Raw genomic sequence first — 24,091 nt, 5'->3', positions numbered from 1 at the left:
TGTAGACCATAACCCATAGAATAAGTCCCTCAGAGGCTCCTCAGCTTGTCACAACCTAGAGAATTGGTCACCTGGAGCCCCCTTGCCATGTCAAAGTGATCTATGAAAGTTCGTCCTTCAGAGGTCCTCTACAATACCACAACCAGATCCATACATCAGAGGTCCTCTACAAAATCGCAACCTGTACAATCAGTCCCTAGCCACTCAATCAAGAGAGGTTGTGACACACGAAGACGGAAAACAATCCATCGATAATTTCTTTAGGTTCGCGCAAGATGGCGACAGTGTAGACGGACGTGAAGGCGGTGCGTCTTCTCTTTGAGTGAATCTGCCACAGGTATGCGGGGAATTTTGATTTACTATCTCATCGATCAAGGAGGGGATATTGACGGGTTTCCATCTGATTGCCGTATAGTTCGAACCGAGTGGATATCTTTGTAGTCTGACTGCCTTCGAAAGTAGGATAATTGCTAGGATTATAATCATTCGTTTTTTGGTGAGTACAATATCTACCGCAGTTCAAATTTGACCGCAATCATCAATGTTTTGTTAGTAACGGTTTTCAGATTCCCCGGCTCGAATTCGTCCGAGTCTGCAACTATGGAATGCTTTAACGTGGCTCTTATAGTTCTGCCAGCCACGATACCAGGATAGGCCTGTGCGGTACCGACACCCTCCTCTATAGGCCAACTAGACTCCACCAAACGACCGTGATGTACCTTTAAGTACGCGTTCCCGGCGTTCGACCATATCTTACGTTACCTGTTATATCGCCCTAAGCTTGGCTTTATGCCGATAATTAACTTCATGCCAGTATTGCACTGTCGATAACCTATCAATCTTGACCAGAAATGTCGGCAGAAATGTCTGCGAAGTTAATATCAGGTTATCTTTAATATGCTATTAGCCAGAGGTTACCCAACAAAGCATAACGCACCCGCGGCGTTTCTTGGCCCGTGCCGGTGATTCCTTTTAATACATCGTTCTCTCGTTAATTAACTAACTAAAATGCCTCCAAGATCATATATAAAATGAAAAAAAATTGTGGGTATGGCGGAAGGTTCACTTGTAAGTCTGTAGCGAGGTTTACATTCGTACGCTCAGGTAAACGTTACGAAAATTCTTCTTCTTCTTCTTCTTTCGTTCACCACGTTTTAGACAGTCCGGATTTTATAATAAAGTCGATGGTCCTGCGTAGCTGCTGGAGATCTCCATATAACTGGTCATGGATTCGTGCTCCCTCTGGCCAGGTCTCCTTCCTCAGGTGTGCAAAACTTGAGCATCTTCCCAGTTACGAAAATGTGGGTGTGGTAAAGACCATCGAAGAAGGCCCATATGTGACTTAGAAATCGCAAATCAATAGCGAGATTTTGTTTTTCTTCACAAACGTTCACGTCATATGTCATAGTAGGAAGATAAAGTGTCAGTTTTACTCTGAGCGCACACACAAGCTCAGCGTTTCTTCTAGTAGTCGTCAAAAAGGGTCAACTGACTTCTCAGAAAAATGAAATTTTCTGTCGCTCTGATCATGGGACCGACATCATCGATTTAGTCGCTCGTAATTTCTTATACGCGTTCTTATTCGAATCGCTCGTCTGCGCACACTTTAAACTCAGAAACAGCTGAAACGGTTGACATGAGTCCCCCTGCCTCATTGTGTACTCAGCATTCTGATCGAATATATCGATCAAAGAGGCCTGAATCTATTTTCGGCTCACAGAAGGTGGCGTTCATTTGCTCAATCAGGAGCAGCCGATAACCTGTGACGTCACAGCTAATCATTGTCGCTGTGTTGTAGCATCTGCCCTGGCAACGGTTAGGCGACGCGGCAAAAAATCAGTCATTTTCACACCTGCAAATATATTCCATAAGATATGTCATATTATTGACATGTATGACACGCATATCAAATGGTTATATGAAATAGCAGACGGATCAGTAGAGTTAAGTGTTAGACCACCAACGCGCTTATAAATTACATTGAACCTTTCGGTAATCAATAACATTATAATACAATCACATTGGGATACAACACAGAATCAACTGGCGGTTTTTCTCTGGAGTTCTAACGGGAATTGTTGTGAAATGCCATAAATTTCACGTTATTGTTGAAGGAATTGTTAAAGGAAGTTTTGTGAGTCATAATAGTGGACTTGTTTATTGATATTCATTGACCGACACGGCCCCGCGAGGAAAGGCAAGTTTCCTGACTCTGGTCTGGCTGTACTGTATCACCGGTTGAGTGGAGAGTCGGCGTTCCCGCCACCGGCATGGCATATGAAACTATACAGACTAGTTCTTGAGGTGGTTCCTGGCGTCGATCTGTAGCTGACCGTGGAGCTTAGGAGCAAACAAGGTAAGATGCATTTCACTCTTCTTTCGTCTGCTTGAAGACGAAAAATAGCAATTCACCCATTGATGGCAAGAAGTCGTAGTGCTTGTCAGCTACAACAACATGTTTTGTAATTTAAAGTTATCATGCCTTATGGACGGCGCATTCCAGCGTATAGCGGCAATCATTCCCGGGAAATGTCCTCTTTACCAGATAACATCTTAATTGCTGACATAAGATATTTTCCTCCGACGAGGTTATTGAAACCATAACGTCCGGGACCATTTGCCCGCGACCTTAAGGAGTAAGTGCACTTATGTAGAGTGTCTGGCTCTGGAGATTTGCTGAAACGGAGGTTTCGAAATGCTCAGGAGCACCCAGAGGAAGACTAGGGGCAAGGCCTATATTAGCTTTTGCTCACATCATCACTTCCCAGACGAACGGTCAAGTCAAATAGTCAAGGCCTATCTCCTTCAGTTCGGCAGTTCTCGCCATGTTATGCCACAAGATAGGATTGGCAACAGAAAATATTGCAAGAATTTAATGCAGCTTGCTGGTAATGGCTTTGCACGACCATAAAATCAGAAAACCAGGAAGCCTCCTATAAAACAATAAAAATTCACGCTGGGTTTATATAGACCTCCCACTGGTGTGATGACGTCAGAACTATGAGTTGCTCCATGTACAAAATTAAAACTGCGTATTGTAGCCAAAACCTGCCTCAGTTCTGTCCTGATATCAACCACGTGACGGGCGGGCCACTCCATGTGCACTATGAACTCGATGCCCGTTGACCACATGGAATGAAATCACGTGACCTGATATCATCCTCCTCCCTTCTTGACATCCCACTCTCCAAGGAAACGGCAATGTACTGAACGACTCAAGCCAGCAGCTGTGGCTAGCTCCAAGTAACATGTAGTTATCGCCACAAAAATCGCCAATGTTCCAGAGATGAAGAGGATAATATGGCAATGAATGCGTCACTGGGCGTTGTAAGGTTTTTGCCTGCTGATGGCTATGATTAGGCCTATATTGTTGTTTTTTTGTTAATATATAATTGTTAGCTGTTTCAATAGGTTCACATGTACTGTTGCAGTGCTGGAGGTTGTGCACAATCTAGATATCTTTTGATTTTACTGAGCTGAAGAAACTTTTCAAATCGATAAACCACCTCCTTCAGTTCAATAAGCTAACTAATGAAGGCGAATATTTCACGACCTTGACAAGAAAGTGGGCCGAAAAGATACTTTTTGGACGCGCAACTCGTTCGTTCGAATCAGTTTTTGGCGATGACGTCATGGCGTCATTGGCTCCCAGAATGCTTTACGCGTCATAGCAACGTCAGAACGTTTTCGTTTTCTGCGGCATGCAGACATTTCACCATTTCTCTCCGGCAATGAGTTGTTGTTATCATATCAACAGAAAGTAAGTTTAAAAAGGTTGAGGGCCGCTACAGCGTGGTAACACCAGCGGGACTTCTTGCCGAGGAACAAGGTGAACTTTACTTACTTCACGCGCTGAAAATGTTGCTTATAGAAGAAGATGGGGAGTTTTTTCTCATTATTTTACTCTTTCCGCGCCGATTCCCACAGCATGATCCAGTCTTCATCGATATGTTCGCTAACCACCTCTGATCGAAGTGAAGTCTTCTCTTCAGTAGAGCTAGGAAAGGTCATACCTAATCAACAACAGCTCGATCCGAGCAATGCGAGAATCAGATCAAGACTGATGGAACAATCAATTCACCCATACGGCCCGGCTATAGTTTTAACTCTAACTTGCTTTTATGAGGTAATTATAGGGTATTCTAGGGTACCTTCCTCCCGCCCTTCTCTCTCCGTCCTGGGTAGGCCACTGAAACTGTACACAAGAGACTAGGAACATGCATAATCCGTGCTGGGAAGACAAAAACTTGCTTGTCATGTTAGATACAGTAATATCACAGGAGGAAACAATTGCAATATCAAACGAAACGTTTTTACATGACTGTCTATTTCTGTGTTCGTGCATTAATATTTGAAGAGGGACAACGTATTGGATAATCGCCTGATCTAAAAATGGTTTGAAAAGCGATGATATCGCGTCGTCTCCTCTGTTGTGCGGCTCTTTTCGATATCGTTTATCATCATTATCATTATCATTATTATCTTGAAAAAGACCCCTGAACTCGAACTTTACAAACTTTTGTTACATGGTAGTTTGTCACAAATCAATAGATTGTCAGAAAGCACGATACTAACACCACTGGATCATATTTCGTCATTACGACACTTTCATCTCTCATGTCTCGCAATACCTCGTGCTTCACTGACGATTTGAAATCCGTGTGCGACTGACTTTATAAAAGTGAAGTACAAAATAGAAAACACCATGACAGGTGAAAGTGTGTGATGTCGAAATATGATCCAGTGGTGTTAGTATCGTGCTTTTATTCAATACCACATTATGAATTTTATGGATTCGATCAACTAAGTGTTTGACAAGAGCACACAAGCACTAAAAGCATGCGAAATAAAGCATTGAAATAGCATTGGAAAAACGTAATCACATTTCGATAATTTGCGCGGCAGTGTGGACTGCGAAGATAGTAATCAAAGCACTTCCTAGGATGAGACTGAGTCTGAATATCATCCGTTTTGTGATAATAATGGAGTACAACTGTGAGTACATCTTATTATTAAGTTATCGTGAAATATAGATTGCTGTTTAACATCAACAGAATTCTACTTGCAGTAAATCGCGGCCAACAGTCAAGATCTTAAGCTATTGCCTTCTACCCAAGAAAGGTCACTTCTGCATTTCTAGCACGAAATTATCGTTCAGTGACGTCTTTTGCCGTTTTGAGAAAGGTTATATCTGTTCCATTAATGACTTTGTTACCGTATACATCAAGAGATATGATTTTCATAAAATACAACAAGTAAGGAAATGCCACTGGCAATTTACTATATATAATATAATGGCAATAGCAACATATCTTACGTCAGTTATGTGTGAACCTTTCAGAAGAAACATTTTATATTTCTGTCCTCGGACACAAAATAAGTTGACTGGTGATAGATTTGATGCCAGTACGATACCAATGCTATATTACAGTTCAGCGTTGTACTTTGGCGCTATACGTTGGCTTGCAGGAATGTTTTAAGCCACAACTCTGAATGAGGAACGGCTGCTACTGGCCTAACATCCTCCATCCTGAGATAAGAGTATATTGAAAACCACTGGTTGCAGGATGAACATCCTTTAGATAGTAAAACACTGTGAAGCTGGCATGCGTACATGAGGCGCTTGAAAGTAAATCATTGCAAAACGAGAATGGTGGAAACAGGAAAAAAAGTGGGAGCTTCGGGGGATACTGATCGACATGAGAGTACATTTCTATGTTTCTCGAAAGGTGTGTGCATGTTCAATTCCCTACTAGAATGAGTTCGTTGGTCATCAGTTCGTGCTTTGTAATTCAGAACACAATTGAGGATGTAGACGCAAGAACTGCAGGTGGAACAAGTGCAATGTTTGTGAAAATTAAGTTAAATTTATTTGATATTCAGCTTTCTCCCTCGAATAACCTTATCTACCCTGTTTTTGACGACCTTGTTCTATTTCTAGTGACATTGCCATCAGCCCAAAATACATCTCAAAAATCCAATGGATATCAACTATTTCATACCTGTCAAAGGTTTTTATTGACTGTAACTACATACTATGACACTGTCAGCTACATATGCCTTGCCTCCGGGTATTGCGTTTTGTCTGTTTGATGGGATTTCTACATCTGTTTATGAATGCGTTTAATTGATTTTATAAGAACATTGTATCTGACTTATCTGCATTCAGGTTATGATGATATCATACACAGACAGACAGACCTAGTTGCCTTCTTTAGTTTGGTTCGTTGCCTTCTTTTGTTTGAGCCGTTGCCTTCTCTTTTTTGCTTGCCCGCGTTTGTTTGGTCGTTGCTTTCTTTTGAATGGTTGCCTTCTTTTGTTAGGCCCGTCGTTTTCTTTTGTTTGCTTGGTCCGTTGCTTTCTTTTGTTTGGTTGCCTTCTTTCAAGTATTTACGACTTGTTTGAAGCAAAGAAGCAAGAAGGCCATCCTATGGTGATTCAGATAGAAAATAGACCAACATACTGAAAGATAAAGCAGTTTACGTTCCCTATGAATATCTGTCATACCTCAGTTGACCTCTCATCAGCAATCTGTTGCCATCATCGAAAGACGTGGGTGTTGCCTCATCACCTAATGCTATGGGTGTTGTCACAGATTTCACTGCTAACATGCACAGACCGGAATCACGCCACCTCTATTCCCGTAACGATCCCACAAGAGATGATTGATGACTCTTGGAACATGCATAGATATTGAGCTGTAATGATAGGCCATTACATGTTGGCGATAATCATATGAGTTTATAATCATCTTCTAATGCTTTTTGACATGTAAGAAGCTAATTAGTGGCACCTCGTGTATGACGGACGAAGGCGCTGGATCTAAGCGAAAGAAGTATATAAAGCAGAATTTGAGATTGAGATTGCCGATTGAGATTCTGTGGCCAAGACGCCACAATCACTAGGTACAACATTTTTAAAATGGAACATAGCAACCAATGTGTTTTATAATAAATTGCAGTCACTCGCCATGATGGCATGGCTCCGTCGCAGGTCGCACTCAGCTCGAGGCCAGTGAGGGCAATATCATTGACACCACTCATTGGATCTCCAACGAATCGATGCAGGGACTTGAGTCGTCCCATTATGACTTATTGTATTATTGGGATCTCACACTTATCTGCGATTGATACCTGTCATATACGTTATGGATGGTAGATGCGAATACCGGTAGATGCATGTACTTTCAGATTTACTTGGCCCAAAGCATCTGTCATTTAAGTGTACAAATTTCGTGTCATGAAAGAGTGGAATCAGCTAAATGGCGATATGGAGGCCAGGACACACAGCAGTACCTTGCATTTGATTGGTTTAAACCCAATGGCTGCACCGGTGAAGCAGGATTTGAAGTATCTGATTGGCCAAACCGACTGATAATTCATGCATCCGACCCTTCTATCGCCTCCCCAGTTCACTTCATGGCAGGTCATGATTATCGACATGAGGTTTCCTGTCAGTTATTGCTGTCTGGCGAGGCTGTAACTTATAGGGGATGGCGGGCCTGATCGGTCGAATGGAATTGTTACAATGTCTTGCTCGCCAAATTGGAGATTAAGTCGACGGCTCGGCAGGCTATCTGCTAATCATCGTCCATGATGAACGATACCTGGCATATGTTTTCTTGTCACAGTTTCTCATTGATTTGACATGGCAAATACGCCAGTATCGATGATTTATCGATATCTGCAAAACAAATTGCGATGGGATCGATTTCTGTTATATCGATAACATTACAACCTGCAGCGACATTGTCCCAATGAATCCCTCGTCTACTCGGATTTTTTTTCATTCCCCGATGAGGATAACGTTGAAGTAGTTGTGGATAGGCAGAAGTATCTTTAGCATAACCGGTATGTGGAGCTGGCGAACCAATCTATGATTGTAAGTGGAGAGTTTTCGCTTTATTCGGGTGGATCAGCTCCGCTTCTGACTCTAGTGAGGTCTTCAAAACCTATTCGAGATGATGATCTCTTTCATATGTCAGTGTCATCATCCGATTAAATTTCCAAGCGAAAGGTATATCACTTTCAGTGAGACTAGATATACTTTGTATTGATGAATTATGGGATTTTATAATAGACAGTTGCATATTTGATCAGCTGTTGATGTTATTATGAATGACCTGGGAGGGACTCTGTTTTCCCGATGTAAGGTCGATATTAGGAAGGTTTCGCAACCCGAAGAAACGGCGAAGTATGACGTACGAAGATCTAAGGTGTGTTCAAGTTCGATGCTGATTCATTTACACAACGCTCGTAAGTCATTTTTTGTACTTTGTTATGAAGAATCCGTATTCAAAGGAAATCGTACATTTACACAGGCCTACTTTGTACTTCGACGTTCGTAGCTCTTCGGCTTGCGAAACCTGCTTAATTTCTATTCTGCACTCATTACACTTACTGGTCAATATGCATTGCACTCGAAAGGAACACTTCAACGTAACATTGTGAGAATCTGGATACAATAACATGATTTGATGATGATGTCGATATCAATTTTACAACAGGTTGAAGATTACAATGAGGTTAAGTTCCAGGCCTCAGCAAGTAAGCCAGTCTCTGTGCAAAAATATCAATAATGGGCATATATTAATCAACAACACAAATTGATCAGATCAGTTTTGAGTTGAAAATAGATAACATCGTTTTTCAATGCAATGGTGACATATTGTTAGCCTTCTCCTACGTGTCTGGTGATGAGATTGCTGGGGGGCCTAACAAATAAAAGGACTGCTGTACGGTTTATACCTGTATTTCGAAAGCTTAGCCATAATTGCTGTCGTTTTCAGGTGGTAGCCGTTGGTTACGTCACGAATAGAGTCTCAACGTTCAGCCATAATTGTACTAACATGTACATGGACCTACGTAATTTAAAGTACGATTTATCCAGTGTCACCCGTTGCCATGACAGTTATATACTAAACAGACCACTATCATGACTATACCATCATTCCCCCTGGGCGTACTAATTGAGTCCTGCTCAGTGTAAGGAAGTTCGGCCTCATGAGAGATTTTTTATATTGAGGGAACCGGTCTTTGCACATCATTCTCGGCTGCCCTGACCTCGCTTTTCATTCGTGTCAAAGGTGGCAAAATGTTTCCAACGAGCAGTGAAAGCCTTTAAAAGAATAATTATCAAAATGAACATTTCAGCAGACTAATACAGAACTGAACGGCTTGTTAAAATATGACCACCGAATCTGGATACTAAAGCTGATATCGATCAAAAACGACAAATATGATTCGATTCCAATCATGAATAGTGAAAATAAACTGCAGACTTCTGTGTACACATGTCTAGCTAAATCTGTGGCGGAATCAATCGTATGTCTACAATATTGCACACCGAAGCATGAGAACGCCACTGAAACTTGAACCTTCTTTCGTGTCTTCCGCAGATCAATCAATAGCATTGTCCATGTTATGCGCGGCTATCGCTTACTTTACGTGTCTTGCATAAAACAAACGGAACACACACGAATATCATGGCTAGCTCTTCCGTTGATTGCTTTACGTGTGATGAATGAGACATGAAAGTCATGACAAACTAAGACGTTTTAGCCTAAAAGCTAAGAAAGGGTAGTTTTTTAGATGTAAATGTATCTATTACCTGTGTATATGTTCTGTTCGATTCTGTTTCACAGTTGAATTATCGATAGTGTTCTTTCGTCGTATTTCGCAAAGATTACGTGGCGTTCATTAGCTCATGACAGTGATGATAACATTATGACCTTCTTCCAAGAAACATCACTTTTTTACACCACATGTTACTGTAAGTGCCTTTCGTTAGCACGTTAAACCTCTCTCAGAAAGATGAAGAAGCGAGTAACCTTTCCATTATACAGTATCTATAGACAATTTAGATCATACAGAGCACAATCCATCGAAAGGTGTGTTGAGTGAAATGAGAGCGGGTTTTGTGGTATTCAGCGGGTTTCACACTATGATGGAGCAAACTATAGGTAGATCAAGATAAATAATCATGTTTACTCTAAAAACTGACCACTAAATTTCTATTCGTGGTACGGTATCTCACTGATATTTTGATTACAACAGGTTGAGTAGGTACGTCGCACAGTTTTAGATCAGGCTCTGCCTTAGCGGATTCTTCTCGAATAAGCAACCCTCGTGGCAAAGTATCTGATCCATATTTCGTATAGAAATGATAGCAACAGTTCCCGCTGCCCGGGTATAACCTCAGTCTTTATAAATGTAAAGGTTCCACAGCGTTCATAGTACATGGAAGGGATGATTGTACGATGGTCTTCCTATGGGAGGGTTTCAGGAGAAAAGCTCGAGGTTGCTCTTTGCACACAGCAGAAAACATGATATCATTTTGCTTCAGAGATAAAAATACTTCTTTCATGCAAACGTGGATAGTGTCGATGTAGTGGTAGCACACTGACACCACACGTATCCTCAGTGCGGCAATCAGAGTTATTCATTACTTTATTGGTTGATACCAGGCCGTGACATTGCTCAGCTTCCAGGCAACGCGCGTCAAATGAGCGGAGGCTACTGAGGCAATACCGCTGGAAGTTCAGCATCATACCAGGCATCCTCTCCAATACTTTCACTGGGAAGATACCCAAACCTTTAGCTGAAAACACTCCACAATGAGTTGTTAATGTTTCTGCTCATTTCAGCAGCCGATAATTCTGTAAACATCCAGCAGGAAGAAATTGCTCCGAGATGCTTGCGCTTTTCCAGGTAGATTTTGTTCGAGCATTCTATTGATTCTATTGGCGAGCGGAAGTGCACCAGGTCTTTTTTTCTCCCAGTCTCTCCAGAGATATGCTCATGTTGATACTTGAGTTTTGTGAACGAGTGGAATCGAAGTGTCGGCATTGCATTTGAAAATAAACTCATGCTAAAAGGGTGAAGTGCTCATGCGCATGTGCACAAACTGGGCTCGAGCGATGCCGTGAATTTTCATGATTACAATGATAAAAAGTGTCAAACAATACGCAGCCTTTGATGACGTCATGAGAAATTGATTATCAATGCCATACAGATTGAAGTACAGTCTATTTTGAACTCCACTTATATTGAACCCAGAATATTGAAATATTCTCTCGTCATGTTTTCAGTGTTTATTCTAAACAAACTTAATTTATAATGCAATGGGTAAATAGCTCATTTATTATGGATCGACTTTCCTATGTCGTCTGGTGCATTGAAAGGCCAGTGACCTTGAAAAAGTTTTTTTTGAACATGCTTGGGAAATCATTTGCTTCAACCTTGGATCGAATGTATAGTCTACCTTCCACCAAAAGTGTCATTAATTCTTATTGGGGGAAGTTTGTGCAAATTTCGAGGTGCTCACCTGAGACGTTGCATGGTATTCAACAAGGATTACCTGAGCAGTGCCTCGGCCTAGTTTCATATACTTTGGCCAAGAACCGATGCTTCCTATACTTCATCCATGTGTTGTTCGAGGCTCGATTGTCATGCCAAATTATTCCATTGGTCAACATGTGCGTCACTGTGACAGAGTTCAGTCCTGATTGGCACGGTTTTAGCTTTATTTGATGACGCCACAATCAGGCGGTCCAATGAAATACCGGCGTCTGTAACACGCCAAATTTACCATGAGTCTGTCACCAACTGCATGTAATTCCGCAAGGTATTCCAACCAGCAATCAGCGTGAAATCTTTTCAAGTTTTCTTCTTCTTCTTACCTAAGATCCAAGGTTGCAGCCGCATGGTCGATTGAATTGGGTATGGAATTCGCTTTCGGTGTCGACCAACATGTGGGGTAAAACCACCGTATATATCATCCGCTAGAACATTTTTTCTAATAAGTATTTAGGTAACCAATGTTTATTTGTGTTTATCGATGACGCCTTGAATCCATCTATCGATTTCAGATTCAGGTATGCCTATAAATGCTTCCTTTTCTGAGGCACTCATCAATAATCCTTACCCCTGTCCATGAAGAGATTGGGCTGTAATAAACAGATAAATTACCCAAATAATCATTTATACTTGATGTTTACATAGACCTCACTTCAAAGAATGTGGATTGGCCACTTCATGCTTTTTCATCCAGCCTTTACCACGATCTCTAATCAACGCCATTTCGCTCACCATGCATAACCAATTGTGGTGATTACTTTTGCAGTTGTTCAGGCAGGCAAGAAGGATAACAGCGTATCATGTAATCACGCGTCACCCCTTATACATTTTCCCGATTAACTGCGAATACGACAACCAAAATTAGTTACGCATGAGCGATATCGCGTTGTCTTTGATTGGACGCCGATTTACATATTCGGCCATTATTTTCCAGCACTTAGCCCTGAATTGGACGAAACATTTGTCTATGGTGGCAGACTGTATAGGACTGACTACCGAAGATTTCAAAATATTTGGCAACTTGTCAAAGCAATCGATGCGAACGAACGATTTATTTGCTCGGGGTTAATAATTGATGCCTGAGCTAACCCCACGTGAAGCATTGACTGAACATTGACCAAGTATTCGTAGGTGTAGTGCTCATGATTTGGTGTCTAGTGCGCGCTTGTAAAATATAGAACAAAAATGGGTTCGACGACTTGATGATAATACGGATCTCGTGCCACATTTTCAAAGGAGGGGGTCCTTTGGAACCGACATCAACGCTCGCAGTACCAAAAAATCACGTTTTTGAAGGCCAGTAGACTTCTGGCACATGACAAGTCGAATGTTTCGCATTAAGGCTTCAGGTACGACCGTCACGTAACTGATATTTGAACGAAGCTGAGGCGCATTTATGACCAATGAAAAACGATTTAATCTGAGTCTCACGATATGCAGCCATCGATTCGAACGATCGATCCGCATTCAGGTTTCCTTGGCAACAGGTACCGGGATCATCGTTTGATTTTAGCGACATGTGAAATATTTCATTAAAAATAAAATCCACTTTATCTTGTTTCAAAAGGAGCAATTTTAGTTCAGTGCTTTTATCGAGGTAAAAAGACTTTGTGGACTCTTGCTTGATTTGATATAAAGGCAAATTGACGCGCCCTGAGTGATAAATTTCTTTCAGAAGTGCGATTTTAGATCTGAAGGCATTCACTTGATTGGGAACATCGTTTACAAATGATCGTGCTAATTCACCGCCTTAAGAAATTTGTTCCCAAAGCATTTCTGATATATTTTTGTGTCATTTTGAAAAGTACATTCAGTATTTCTCACTGATCTATTTCTGATTAAAACACGATACAGCCTACATAACATGAGTTATCAATTCGTCAAGATATCGCAGTTGCGTAGTCGCTTACCATTCAATAAAACTTCATTAGTTCCCCATTTACTGCTTGGAGACGATCGGACTGTAAATGCCATTATGTTTGATCACACGAGAAAACAAAAGGAACCACAGTATCCGGTGAAACGAGCGTTGATATCTTGACAGTGATGGTAACCATGGCTTGGACTTGGAGACTTTGATAGGCAGGGGCCAAGTTGGCCGATCTCCCAATGAGAGGAAAGCTAGCATTTGGTCCGTAGTAAAAGTGAAGAAGTATCACTATTGGCAACAGTTACCAATAGGAGGGCTTGGAGATTGCAAGTTGGCCTGACTTTAGTTTCTCGAAATCACAATTAGTTCATTGACGACATTGACGACAGTCCTTCTTTTTCGTTGAAGGCTTCATTTTACGTTGTCATGACGTCGACGGCAAGCAATGCAGTAGTGACGTCATAACGTCATTGCTGACGTAATGTCGCGACGTAAAGGTCGTTACGCGACGATGCAACGCAACAGTGCGTCACCGCATTCTTGGTTCGAGCCTTTCAAAATCGCGAAAATGGCTCCATGATTTGGAAAAAATGTAAAGTCTTTATTTCTTTGGCCATTTGCATGACTTAACTTCGAAACATTTGGCAGGTTAGTGTCTTTTCTTTTGTATTGTGTGTCCCCATTTCTGAGTCTGTCCGGTCCACTTATCTCCCTGCTGTCGTGGAGTGATAACACCAGTCACGAACCTCCCTCCCAGACCAGTCCCAGTCCCAGCGACCCAGGTTTTTGAATCTTCCTGCTTTTGAAATGGACCCTTATTTTTTACTTGCAGAATGCCATCCATACATAAACTTCGGCCGCCCTGGCTACGTGTGATAGGACATAGAAAAGAAAAGTTCGAAAAATATCGGTGGCATGGAAGAGCTTTTCTTGCCGGACTTTTTATAACGGGGTGTTTGTTAGCGTGGTCAACGGGGTTTCTGCAGGAAGAAGAGTATGTGATAGGTAAGCCAAGGGTATTACCCTTGAACGGGCATGGAAAAGAGTTCATTTTCTGAGAGTGAGACCACTTTTCAACCGCTTTATAGTGATGATAAAATAAAATACAGATAATCAGTGACGCGGATTCTGCATTCGAATCCAACCAACGAGCCTGATGACTGTCATGATAGTGATTGATATGAAACCAACCGCCTGATCAGGCATAACTGGACCTCGGCTAAGTCTGTATTAATAGCCACTTGCGCAGGGAGAAGTAAGAGCAATCACTTACTGGCTGCTTCAATAAGCAACGCTGAAAGACACTATATGAGGAACAGTTCGTACTTCTGATAAAGTGATAAACATCACAGTAACACATCAGGCACGAGCGCCTTCCTCATCATCTGACATGTCAATATTTCAATCAAGTAAACGACAATCTTTAACTTTCAGATGCCTTCAAGTCTTCCCGTCATTTGCTGAGTAGCGCTGCTTTTTTAGGCAATGACTACACGCTCCAAAATTGCAGCGAAATTTCAGAGGCGGCCAATCATACAGCTGTTGAGTGGGAAACATGTGATTATGAACTTGTCCACCTGAAAGAGTTGTGGGTCATTTTCTACTTTGTTTGTATATTAATCGTATTTGTTGGTAAGTATAGGGCAAATCTGTCTTTTTCTCTTATCTATAAACTAAGTTGCAACAAATTGGAAAAACGTCAAACACTTTTAAAAAGGTTTATTAGTGATACACTGTAAGAACAAGCACATTGAAGGAATGGCACACCTCGTCCTTTAAGAACTTGGAGTCAACTGATTCTACATGTACAAATGTAGCTTAAAGCTGTTTGTAAAACCCCCTATTGATCATTTCTTTTCTTTCAGCCTTAGCAATAATCTGTGATGATTTCTTCGTTCCTTCACTGGAAGCGATCTCAGAAAAGCTTCACCTCTCGGAAGATGTGGCTGGAGCTACATTCATGGCGGCAGGGTCGTCAGCCCCGGAACTCTTCACGTCCGTGGCCGGAGTCTCGTACGAGACTGACGTCGGTATTGGGACTATCGTTGGTTCGGCTGTGTTCAATATCCTTGTGATCATCGCCCTCACGGCGGCGCTCTCTGGTCAAGTAAGTTAGAAATAACAAAAAGATAGATAGCCAAGTTGATCCTACAAGCTGCCATCCTATACCCATGGGTGGGCATGAAAACAAGGCCTTAAAACAGCAAAAAAGATTTTGATAGTACATTACTCCTCTCTCCCTTGCAAAATAGTAGGCCTCGTCGAGATTCGAACTCGAGATCTCCTGTTTACTAGACAGGCGCTTTAACCAACTAAGCCACGTGGCCGCTCTGTTCTGCTAAGCATATTTTTATATTATAAACAAGACCTATGGCAGAACATGCCAGGCCCATGCTGGTGACTGATAAGAATGATGTCATTATTTTAAATGACGTTTGTTGGCTAACCAAGTTTACCCAGGTTTATGTTCTTCCCTTTTGTTTTTTTTTGTAATATATATTTTTTATCTTTCCTTTTGTTAGGTACTCCACCTCGACTGGCGTCCCATGACTCGTGACTCAATCTTCTATGCCCTGTCCATTGCCTGCTTCATCCAATTCAGCTGGGATGGCGTACTCGAACTATATGAGGCTATCATCTTGCTCGTACTTTACATTTTATACATTTTTATCATGGTGATAAATGTGAGGCTGATGGATTGGATGGCCACATGGAAAACTGGGTAAGATTGCCACATATAAAGGAACTAGACTATTGTTCGCGGTTGATCTAATGACTCCGCGGGAGCCGGGAGCGTGACGGGAATAGATGGACCACCCGCATTATAAACACCATTCTCTCATGCAACCAATCATGTGGGCGTATCTGCGGAAGGCCAAGAAAATCAGTAATGGAGTTGAGTTTATGAGTTTCTACTTAAAATAGCATAGCACCAATCCAATCCGGTGATTAAAACGAAGACAGCGAAAGCCATAACGTGTTGGGAGATCCTTTCCAGCATCGTGACGTAATACTTTCTGACGTCCGGTTATTTTCCTCATTATATGTTGGCGTTGTCGTTTCGATGTTCACACGGGCCCGGAAAAGGTACGTGACTCACTCACTACAGGGATTTCTTATTCATTAAAAGATCAACTGTTCACTTTTCAGTTGCAAGAAAGTAAAGGTTGAACCAACAGAAGACGGAGAAGACGGTCAGGAGCTAGAAAGGAAGAAATCGGTAAGTGTGATCGGCGACTGAAACCATGAGATTGAGAGTATGACCATGGGCTGTTCAGAAATCACTGCAGTAGAGTAACACAGCTAATACAATGACGAATTGAGTACCCGGCGATGAATCTATGAAAAAGAAATTCCGTATCCCTTGATCATGAAGCTAACGTTCACTTCATTGGTCTTCTAAAAGCATGATGTTTCGTGCAGTTATTTTTAACATTTTCTATTCTAATCCTTACTGACGTCAAATTATGAGTAAATCGACCATGCTATTACATCGTGGGTGAACGTTTCATCATCTGCCAGTATATATTGGAATAAAATGACATGTGCCACAATTCTCGATTAAGGTGTGCATTCAAACCAAAAGCATCTCCTATGATCCTTACGCTATCTCGTATCGCCAAAAAAATTACGATGGCTGTTTCAGACAAACTTACGCTGATTCTGGTCATTTTCATTACCTCAAAATAACTCTTTTAATCTGATTTTGCTTATAAGCTAAAGAACATAACTTTGACAGATACGGGTACAAAGGTAAGATTATATATAGATCTTTGCTTCACCATGTCGTGAGAACGTGTTCACACTTATATAGTTTAAACTATGACGTATCCTCAAACTTAGTTCATACAATCGGAGGTATCCACAATTCGAAGTCTGTACTCAGATATTGTTAATTGTAGTTGCACGTCATTTTTACCAAATATGTTTTTGGCAGTTTTCAGCAGTTTTGACCAGTGGTGAACGCCAGTTTTTGACGTTGTGAGACTCCACAATTCCTCTGTAAATTGTTGTCCAAATCGACCAACACCTAAAAGCAAAGAATAACCACTGGTAGTGGTAACCATCTATATATATCAACACTAAGAGGTTTGGATTGAACCAAATATTTCTTGCAATCTCGGCAGTATTGAGACTTTTGATTTGGTATATGAAAATCTAAAACTTATCACCTCAGGCCAATGGAGTAATAGAAAAGCAGTTTATTGATGTAAATGATCATAATGTAACCGAAGTAAGTATGTCTGTTTGTAGGTAAGTGCGTTTTAAGCCTTCAGTGAGTGGTCTGACTGTAGAAAAATAGCATGAACATGTTTAGCAGTATGAAACAAATACAGAGAAATAAATCTGAAATTTGCATCTTGAGTTGGTATAATTTTCAAATAAATCGTGTGCTACATTTTTGTTACAGTTTCTGACCTTCTGTAGAATAGAGATTGCATTATTGAATGTAACGAGTGATGATCCTTCATCTTTTATCCTGTACGCCTTACCTTTTCCAATTGTCCACACGGGCAGTTATCAGTCTCGACTATCGTTGGAGTCACTGATGACAAACACGGATTTCTCTTTTGGCACTTAAAAAGCTCGTTAAATCCTTTTAACGCACAATAAGCTTGAAGCGCTTTCTTGGTGTGGTGCACACTTTTTCTTTTCTGTGGTTTTTTTTACCGCAGTTATATGTGTCTGCAGCAGCGTGCAAAATCAGTGCACTCGAATTGAACCCAAAAAACTTGAGCGTCTCAACAGTCCATCATTACAGTTTTTTCGGAATTTCTCGGATCGGATAAATGCAAAATATCCAATGTCATATTTGGTATATTTTTTAAAATCTTGCTCTCTGTGTTCATGTTCGTTATCAGAAGTTGCATCCAAACCTCCTTGACGATCGGTTTTTATACAGTAGCCTATTAAAATTAATTAGTGTACATAACTTATGAGACGAGATGAGACTGAGACTGAGAGGAATGTACCAACTAACACTATGCGAAATTCGAAATCTATACAAGCTTGCCAATGCATACGTACTGTGTTTATGTAGCCCAGCCTTGTAGTTAGCGAATACACTCAATGTAGAACGTCCGCTCTGCGTCAATTGTATGTTGGTCGATGTCCACCAAGGTAAAATCTATATTTCGTATCATTTACGTAAAAAATTACAGGTCGATGCATTTAACATTTTTATGAATTGCTCACCTCCTAAAAGAAAACAAATTGACCATTTGGACAGTCTACAGTATTTCTACCACATAGCAACAGAAGATAAAAGTGCCTTTTGATTAAGCCAATCATCTTCAAGTGTTTAACTTCGGGTTACCACGACAAACGGGCCAGATGTTGTTGTACCCACAGGAACTAATGCCCTTCCTTATCCAATTTCAGGTGTCCATGTCCGGCGGCCACGCCAGGAGACTCTCCATCATCTCGCACAGGTCATCCACAGCAGACGTGGCAAATGCCGACAAACATATCTTTCATCACACTCGACAAGGATCAATCTCCGGAAGCTTTGTAAGTATGAACCAAGATAAGGGAGCAGATAATGAGACTGATAAGCACGAGGCAGTGGACATTTCTGTCCATCAGGCAGTCAAGTATTAACCGAAACGCCGTGGTCAATGTCACAGGCGTTCCTCAGACAACTCCCTTGGATAAATATTATGCTATCTTGGTTAATGTTCATTAGAATTCGCCTAAGCACAACGCGATATTTGGGAATCTCAGTCTGTTGATTTCCTAACGTTATTTTATGCAAAGCATGCCTAAGTCAGGTTCTCTCATCCAGATAATCTATTAGGCGAATAATGCTTAACCACTAATAGTTATTGATGGAATATAATGTCAGTGCTGATGAGTAAATTTGCATGACCCCATCGCTTGCTCGCTTACAAGAGAAAATTTACGACTTTCAGTACACTGCCTCTTCAGTGGCCCGAGCGGCGATAGGAGTATGCTTTAACTTACTAACTTATAACTGTTGCTGTGCATGCTTGCAGTGGTGTTTTTATGTGAATTTGTTCCGTCCCAGCTGCCATGCGCGCAATGTACGAAGGATCAGTCAGTCTGAACACAGGGCCATTGGAATAATATTTCTTGGTCCGTCTCTTATCAACATTTGAGAAAAATGACACCAGTATTCAGAAAAAAAATGCAATCGTGGTGTTTCCAAGGGGTTAAAAGATTGAAAAGTCACTGCACTAATTTTTGAATAAGACAACAAAATATATCGAAAATCGTCAGACTCAGACAGAAGACTACTGAACGATACCCATACTTTCAAATTGACACTGCATGTTCCGTTCGTGAGTTTGTACATGGATTTGTTTTTTGAAGATTGTATTGTGGGTGTGCATGCTTTTCTGATGCCGTGTCTGTTGACTCGGACAATCTATCTTCTTGGCACTAACGATTTTTTTTACTTGACCAGATTTTTTCCGTGGACGAACAGGTTAGATGTAAAACGTGCATTATATACAAAACTTAATATCCCTAATTAGTAATCCCCTATCATACACGTGTTAGGGAACAATATCATGAGCAGGCAGAGATCAAGGCAATGGTAATAAAGAAATAAGATGAGGTAGAACAAGAACGAAGAAGTCATTAGAGATTTCGCGTTTCGCGTCAGGAATAAGCTCTAAAGAAAAAAGCCTCCATCGATCACCAACTTGCATGGGCTCCCTGCAACCTGCATGTGTAGAATTGGATGGGATTGCGGCTTTGGGCATGAACTAATATCATTGTGCTCCTCTGACTGCGTTCGAAGAAGAAATTGCATACTAATGTTGTTGTGGCGGTTATTTGTAAGATATATCCAACGTGTGGTTGTTCGAAGATACATTTTTCTGTCGGACTATGAGGAAAAGTAAAAGCGGATTATGAGGACACGGGAACATGGGAAGGTCTTGCAAATAGCCGTCCTCAATGCTTTTTGAAGTGGATACAATGTTCATACTAACAAATGTTCTGCATTCTTTTTCCCACACCATAACCTTACTCACCTATCTCACGCAACCCCGTCTTCACCTCCTTCTCCTTTGTGTCTGTTTCCTTCTAATCGCCTTTAGACGGGAGCAGGGACTCCTCCCCATTCGCCCCCAGGGACCCCGGGCCTATCACCCTTCCAACAATTCAACAAAGATAGTGGGTTCCAAAGCACAGAACCCAGTTACATTCCCAGCAACGACACAAGTCGAACTGATCTTCACGATTCACCGATATATAACGATTACATAAACGAGGACTTCCTTAGGCCTCCACATGTGTTCCGAAAAAGGACTGGTTCCTCCTATTCTAGTGGAGACGAAAAACGTGGCTCTGTAGATTTTAGATATCCACCAAAAGACAAATTTATGGCTGATGTGCACAAAGTTACAACGATAGAAGACACACTAGAACTAATGAAACAAATAAATAAAGTGAGGAATTCCCTCGATTCGACGAGTTCGCTTGAAAACGTCAGATACCAGCAGGGTAACACTAACAGTTCCAACACGTCGCATCCTGGTAGCGGGAAATCGCTCCTTGGCACGGCAAACTCAGGCTTCCAGGATTCAGAGTTGCAAATAAATGCAGCAGGCAATCAGCGAAGGAAACCCTTACCGCCATTAAACAGGGCTGACACTCATACTTCCCTTGATTGCATGAATCTACCCAATATTCCCGCACTACCCCCTATCACTACTGAACCTCCTCCTTCTAAACCTTCACTTCCTATTACTAACACTACGGGCGAGTCGTCCGACACCCTTTCTGACCACACTGTATTGGCACCTTCTGTCTCTCACCACGGCACTGCTTCTGATCACTCCGAAAAACAGGCTCTCCCAAGTAATTCCTTGACCGAGTCGCTGCACGCCTACCAACCCCACGAGGGAGCCATTGCCGAAGAAGAGGACTCCGAGGGAAGCTGCAAGAATGGCGACGGAAAGGTATCACATCATTTTCTCTCAATAAAAACTGAGTTGGACAACTCACTCTATTATAACAATAGGAAATAGTACAATCCAGCCATCCAGTCATCACAGAGGTTGACGGTGTGGCTGAACGCAGACTTCATGCACTTTATTGTCTTATTACAGCTCTGAAGAAGTCGGTGTCCCTACTGGCACAGGCTCGGGCAAGGGTTTAACCGACTTAACTGCTTCAGTGACTTGCCTATCAAAAGAACCCACCGCTTGCCTACCACTTGAATGATATAAACACTTTATTCGTTACCATCTCTCCTTTAGAACCACGTAGTCGAAGAAGAAGAGGAAGTAGAAAGGACCATGAAAATCTGTCCGTGCGCGTGCTGTATCGAGCTTCGGGGCGCCCCGCCCAGCAATGAGGAGGCTGCAGCCAAGGGAAAATACTGCAGCAAGGCCGGGTTCGGGCCGTGGTCGATCTATATCCTCAAATATATACTCTTCGTCGTGTCCTTCCCGTTTATATGTCTATTCACGTGGACAGTTCCGGATTGCTCAAAACCGCACAATAGGTAAGTGCTAGTAGTTCGATAGCGTTCTCCGGTTAGCCCCTACACGACTGTCTCAACGCGAACAGCTTTACTCTAGAAATAAGCTCATGCTTTGCTTTTAAAAGCTAAAATAGCTACTGGATGTACGGATAAGTCGTGAATGTCCTTGGTTGTTCATTTTGAACTCCCAGAGGTACTGCCAGAGTTCGTTGAGTATGGTTGCCTGTTGCCTCAAATGCTAATGACGTGGTTATTTTCTCTCTTTTAGAAAATGCTTTTTGCTCAGCTTCATCATGTCGGTGTTATGGATTGTGATTCTGAGCTTTGCTTTAGTGACGGTTGTCGGAAGGACTGGATGCATCCTTGGCATTGACACCTACACAATGGGATTGGTTGTGGTTGCAATAGGGACAAGTGTACCGGTGAGTCTTTTTAGCGACAAAATTTGTGCTGCTGAAGAAACTTTGATAACGCCCAACAAATTGTATGCGCACTTCTTTGTGTTCAAACCGTGTCATGCTATCTTGAGGAGGTATCTTCTGGCCGAATGAAAGATACAATGTAATTTAGGTCTATAGTATAGGTCATTATTACAAGTACAAGGTTTTATTCATATTTCAGGATGCGCTTAGTTCAGTTCTGGTTGCCAGGGACGGTTACGGTGACATGGCAGTGTCTAATGCCATCGGGTCCAATGTGTTTGACATCAACCTTGGGCTGGGCTTACCCTTCCTCATTCGTATTGCTATCAAAGGACCAGTAAATCTCATATCTGAGCGAAAAGCGGTATGTATTTCGCCAATTTTGTTGGGTTCAAAAACTAGAGAAGTGAGAATAAATAAATGGAAGACCCAGGATGCTGTTAAATCGTGTCTCGCTCTTTATCATATGAGTAATCAGAGTATACTGCAGTGAGTGGGAATCGAACCCGGGACCTAAGAGGTTACCGGTGTCGATGTTTCCACGCTCCGACAACAGGAGAAGCTTTCCAATACCACTGCATTCAAAATCGTACATCCTGAATGTTTTCTTTCTTCACCATATAATTGTGCTTTTCCTTCACTTACAGTGTTTCATGTCACAGAATCCGTTGATGATGGTTCCACACGCCAAATTCGGTTTTCTTCTCCTTCTGATCCTGGGTTTCGTTCAGATCGCTTTCGGAATCACCAGATTCAAACTCAGGAAGCAAATCGGCATTGCTTTTGTGATACTATATGGGGTCTTCCTATGCTATGCATTCGTTCAGGAGATTCATTGTGCGCAGATATTCTGCTAAACTATTGGGAGATGAAACTTTTGCTTGCCTCGGTAATAGCGTGCGACCTTGGTTGGGCTTTTGTCACAAAGAAAAAACAAAAACAAAATGCAATTTGCTTTTATTGGTTCAGTGTATCCATTTGGATGGTGTTCCGATACTTTCAGGAATCAACTTTTGCTTTGTTTACTGTGATAAACGTCACCCGTACATTACAAGTGTCTCTCAACAGATGGAGTCGAAAGGGTAAGATATTGTACTCAAATATTGTGTGCATGCCTACAGGTGCAAATAAATCATCGTCTCCGCAAAGACGGTTGATCTTACTTACGTTTCTAGGAGACAATCCTTTACTTTTCTGGACTCTGGAACAGGCTGGTCGTGTCTCCACTGGTTATCTGTCATTTTAACTCGACACCTTGTATTTTGTTATGATGTTAATATCATACATTGGGTGATATGAATAAAGACGAGCAAATGCTTTTTTCTAAAACTCCGCGTACATTTACACTAGGCCTTTCTGTACAAAATTGAAGTAAAAGCATTTGCTAGTCTTTATTCATATCACCCATTGTATGGTAGTTCAATGTGTCTTTCTATAGATTCGAATAAAGTTTCATTCAGTCAACATTTAATTTTGATTATCATAGCAGCTCTCATGATGGTTTCAACTCTTTGTGTAAAGAAGCAACTATAACATACGGAACGGTGGTGTACATCGGTTACGTCACACCAGTTTTCGTAGTTGCAGGACACCGCCACACGTCCGCAACATAACTATGTACATTTTACATACAGAATATCTTTCTCGATGGATCTTACCCTTTCTTCAGGAGAAGTAGAAAGTTTCAGAGAGGAGTAAACTATGATAAACTACACGAAAAGTGAACTATATGACTGCAGCAAAGAGTTCTCATGTCTCTTCAAATGAGTGGTTTTATAATGCATTGCGTACATTCGAACGTTGTAGTTCTCTGGTAGCGTGCCAGAGGACGGGAAAAAATAGCAATCACAACGGCAGTGGACCGCACTGCAATCTCATTACAAGTGTGTTATAAGCAATTTTCACAAAATTTATTAAGGCATACACCAGCCTTGTCAAATTGATGATGTAAAATATGTAAATAGTGTAATTTTATATAGATACG

The 24,091-nt window shown here is 41.5% G+C and overlaps 1 protein-coding gene and 1 non-coding gene across 9 annotated transcripts; one reads left to right on the top strand and one right to left on the bottom strand.

Annotated features, from left to right (window-relative positions):
• Positions 1–369: 369 nt before the first annotated feature.
• On the top strand, positions 370–23,571 carry LOC135494718 (sodium/potassium/calcium exchanger 1-like). Of its 8 annotated transcripts, none has more exons than XM_064782963.1 (15): positions 370–496; positions 14,060–14,232; positions 14,662–14,859; positions 15,093–15,334; positions 15,750–15,949; positions 16,378–16,447; positions 16,945–16,980; positions 17,405–17,461; positions 18,610–18,738; positions 19,140–19,175; positions 20,295–21,158; positions 21,459–21,706; positions 21,954–22,107; positions 22,307–22,471; positions 22,755–23,571. In XM_064782963.1, the coding sequence occupies exons 2-15, from the start codon at positions 14,061–14,063 to the stop codon at positions 22,962–22,964; spliced, it is 2,781 nt and encodes a 926-aa protein (XP_064639033.1). In that variant the 5' UTR covers positions 370–496; position 14,060; the 3' UTR covers positions 22,965–23,571. The 8 variants fall into 8 exon arrangements, with proteins under 8 accessions (XP_064639033.1, XP_064639031.1, XP_064639035.1 ...); XM_064782961.1 differs by lacking the exon at positions 370–496 and adding an exon at positions 1,840–2,356; XM_064782962.1 differs by lacking the exon at positions 370–496 and adding an exon at positions 4,912–4,995.
• On the bottom strand, positions 15,481–15,554 carry Trnat-agu (transfer RNA threonine (anticodon AGU)). The gene has a single exon. It is a non-coding gene; the product is annotated as a tRNA-Thr (tRNA).
• Positions 23,572–24,091: the final 520 nt, after the last annotated feature.

Source organism: Lineus longissimus, chromosome 10 (genome assembly GCF_910592395.1).
Source record: "Lineus longissimus chromosome 10, tnLinLong1.2, whole genome shotgun sequence".
Lineage (NCBI taxonomy): Eukaryota > Metazoa > Nemertea > Pilidiophora > Heteronemertea > Lineidae > Lineus > Lineus longissimus.
Note: the sequence above shows the minus strand (reverse complement) of the source record. Positions and strands in the feature narration are given on the sequence as shown.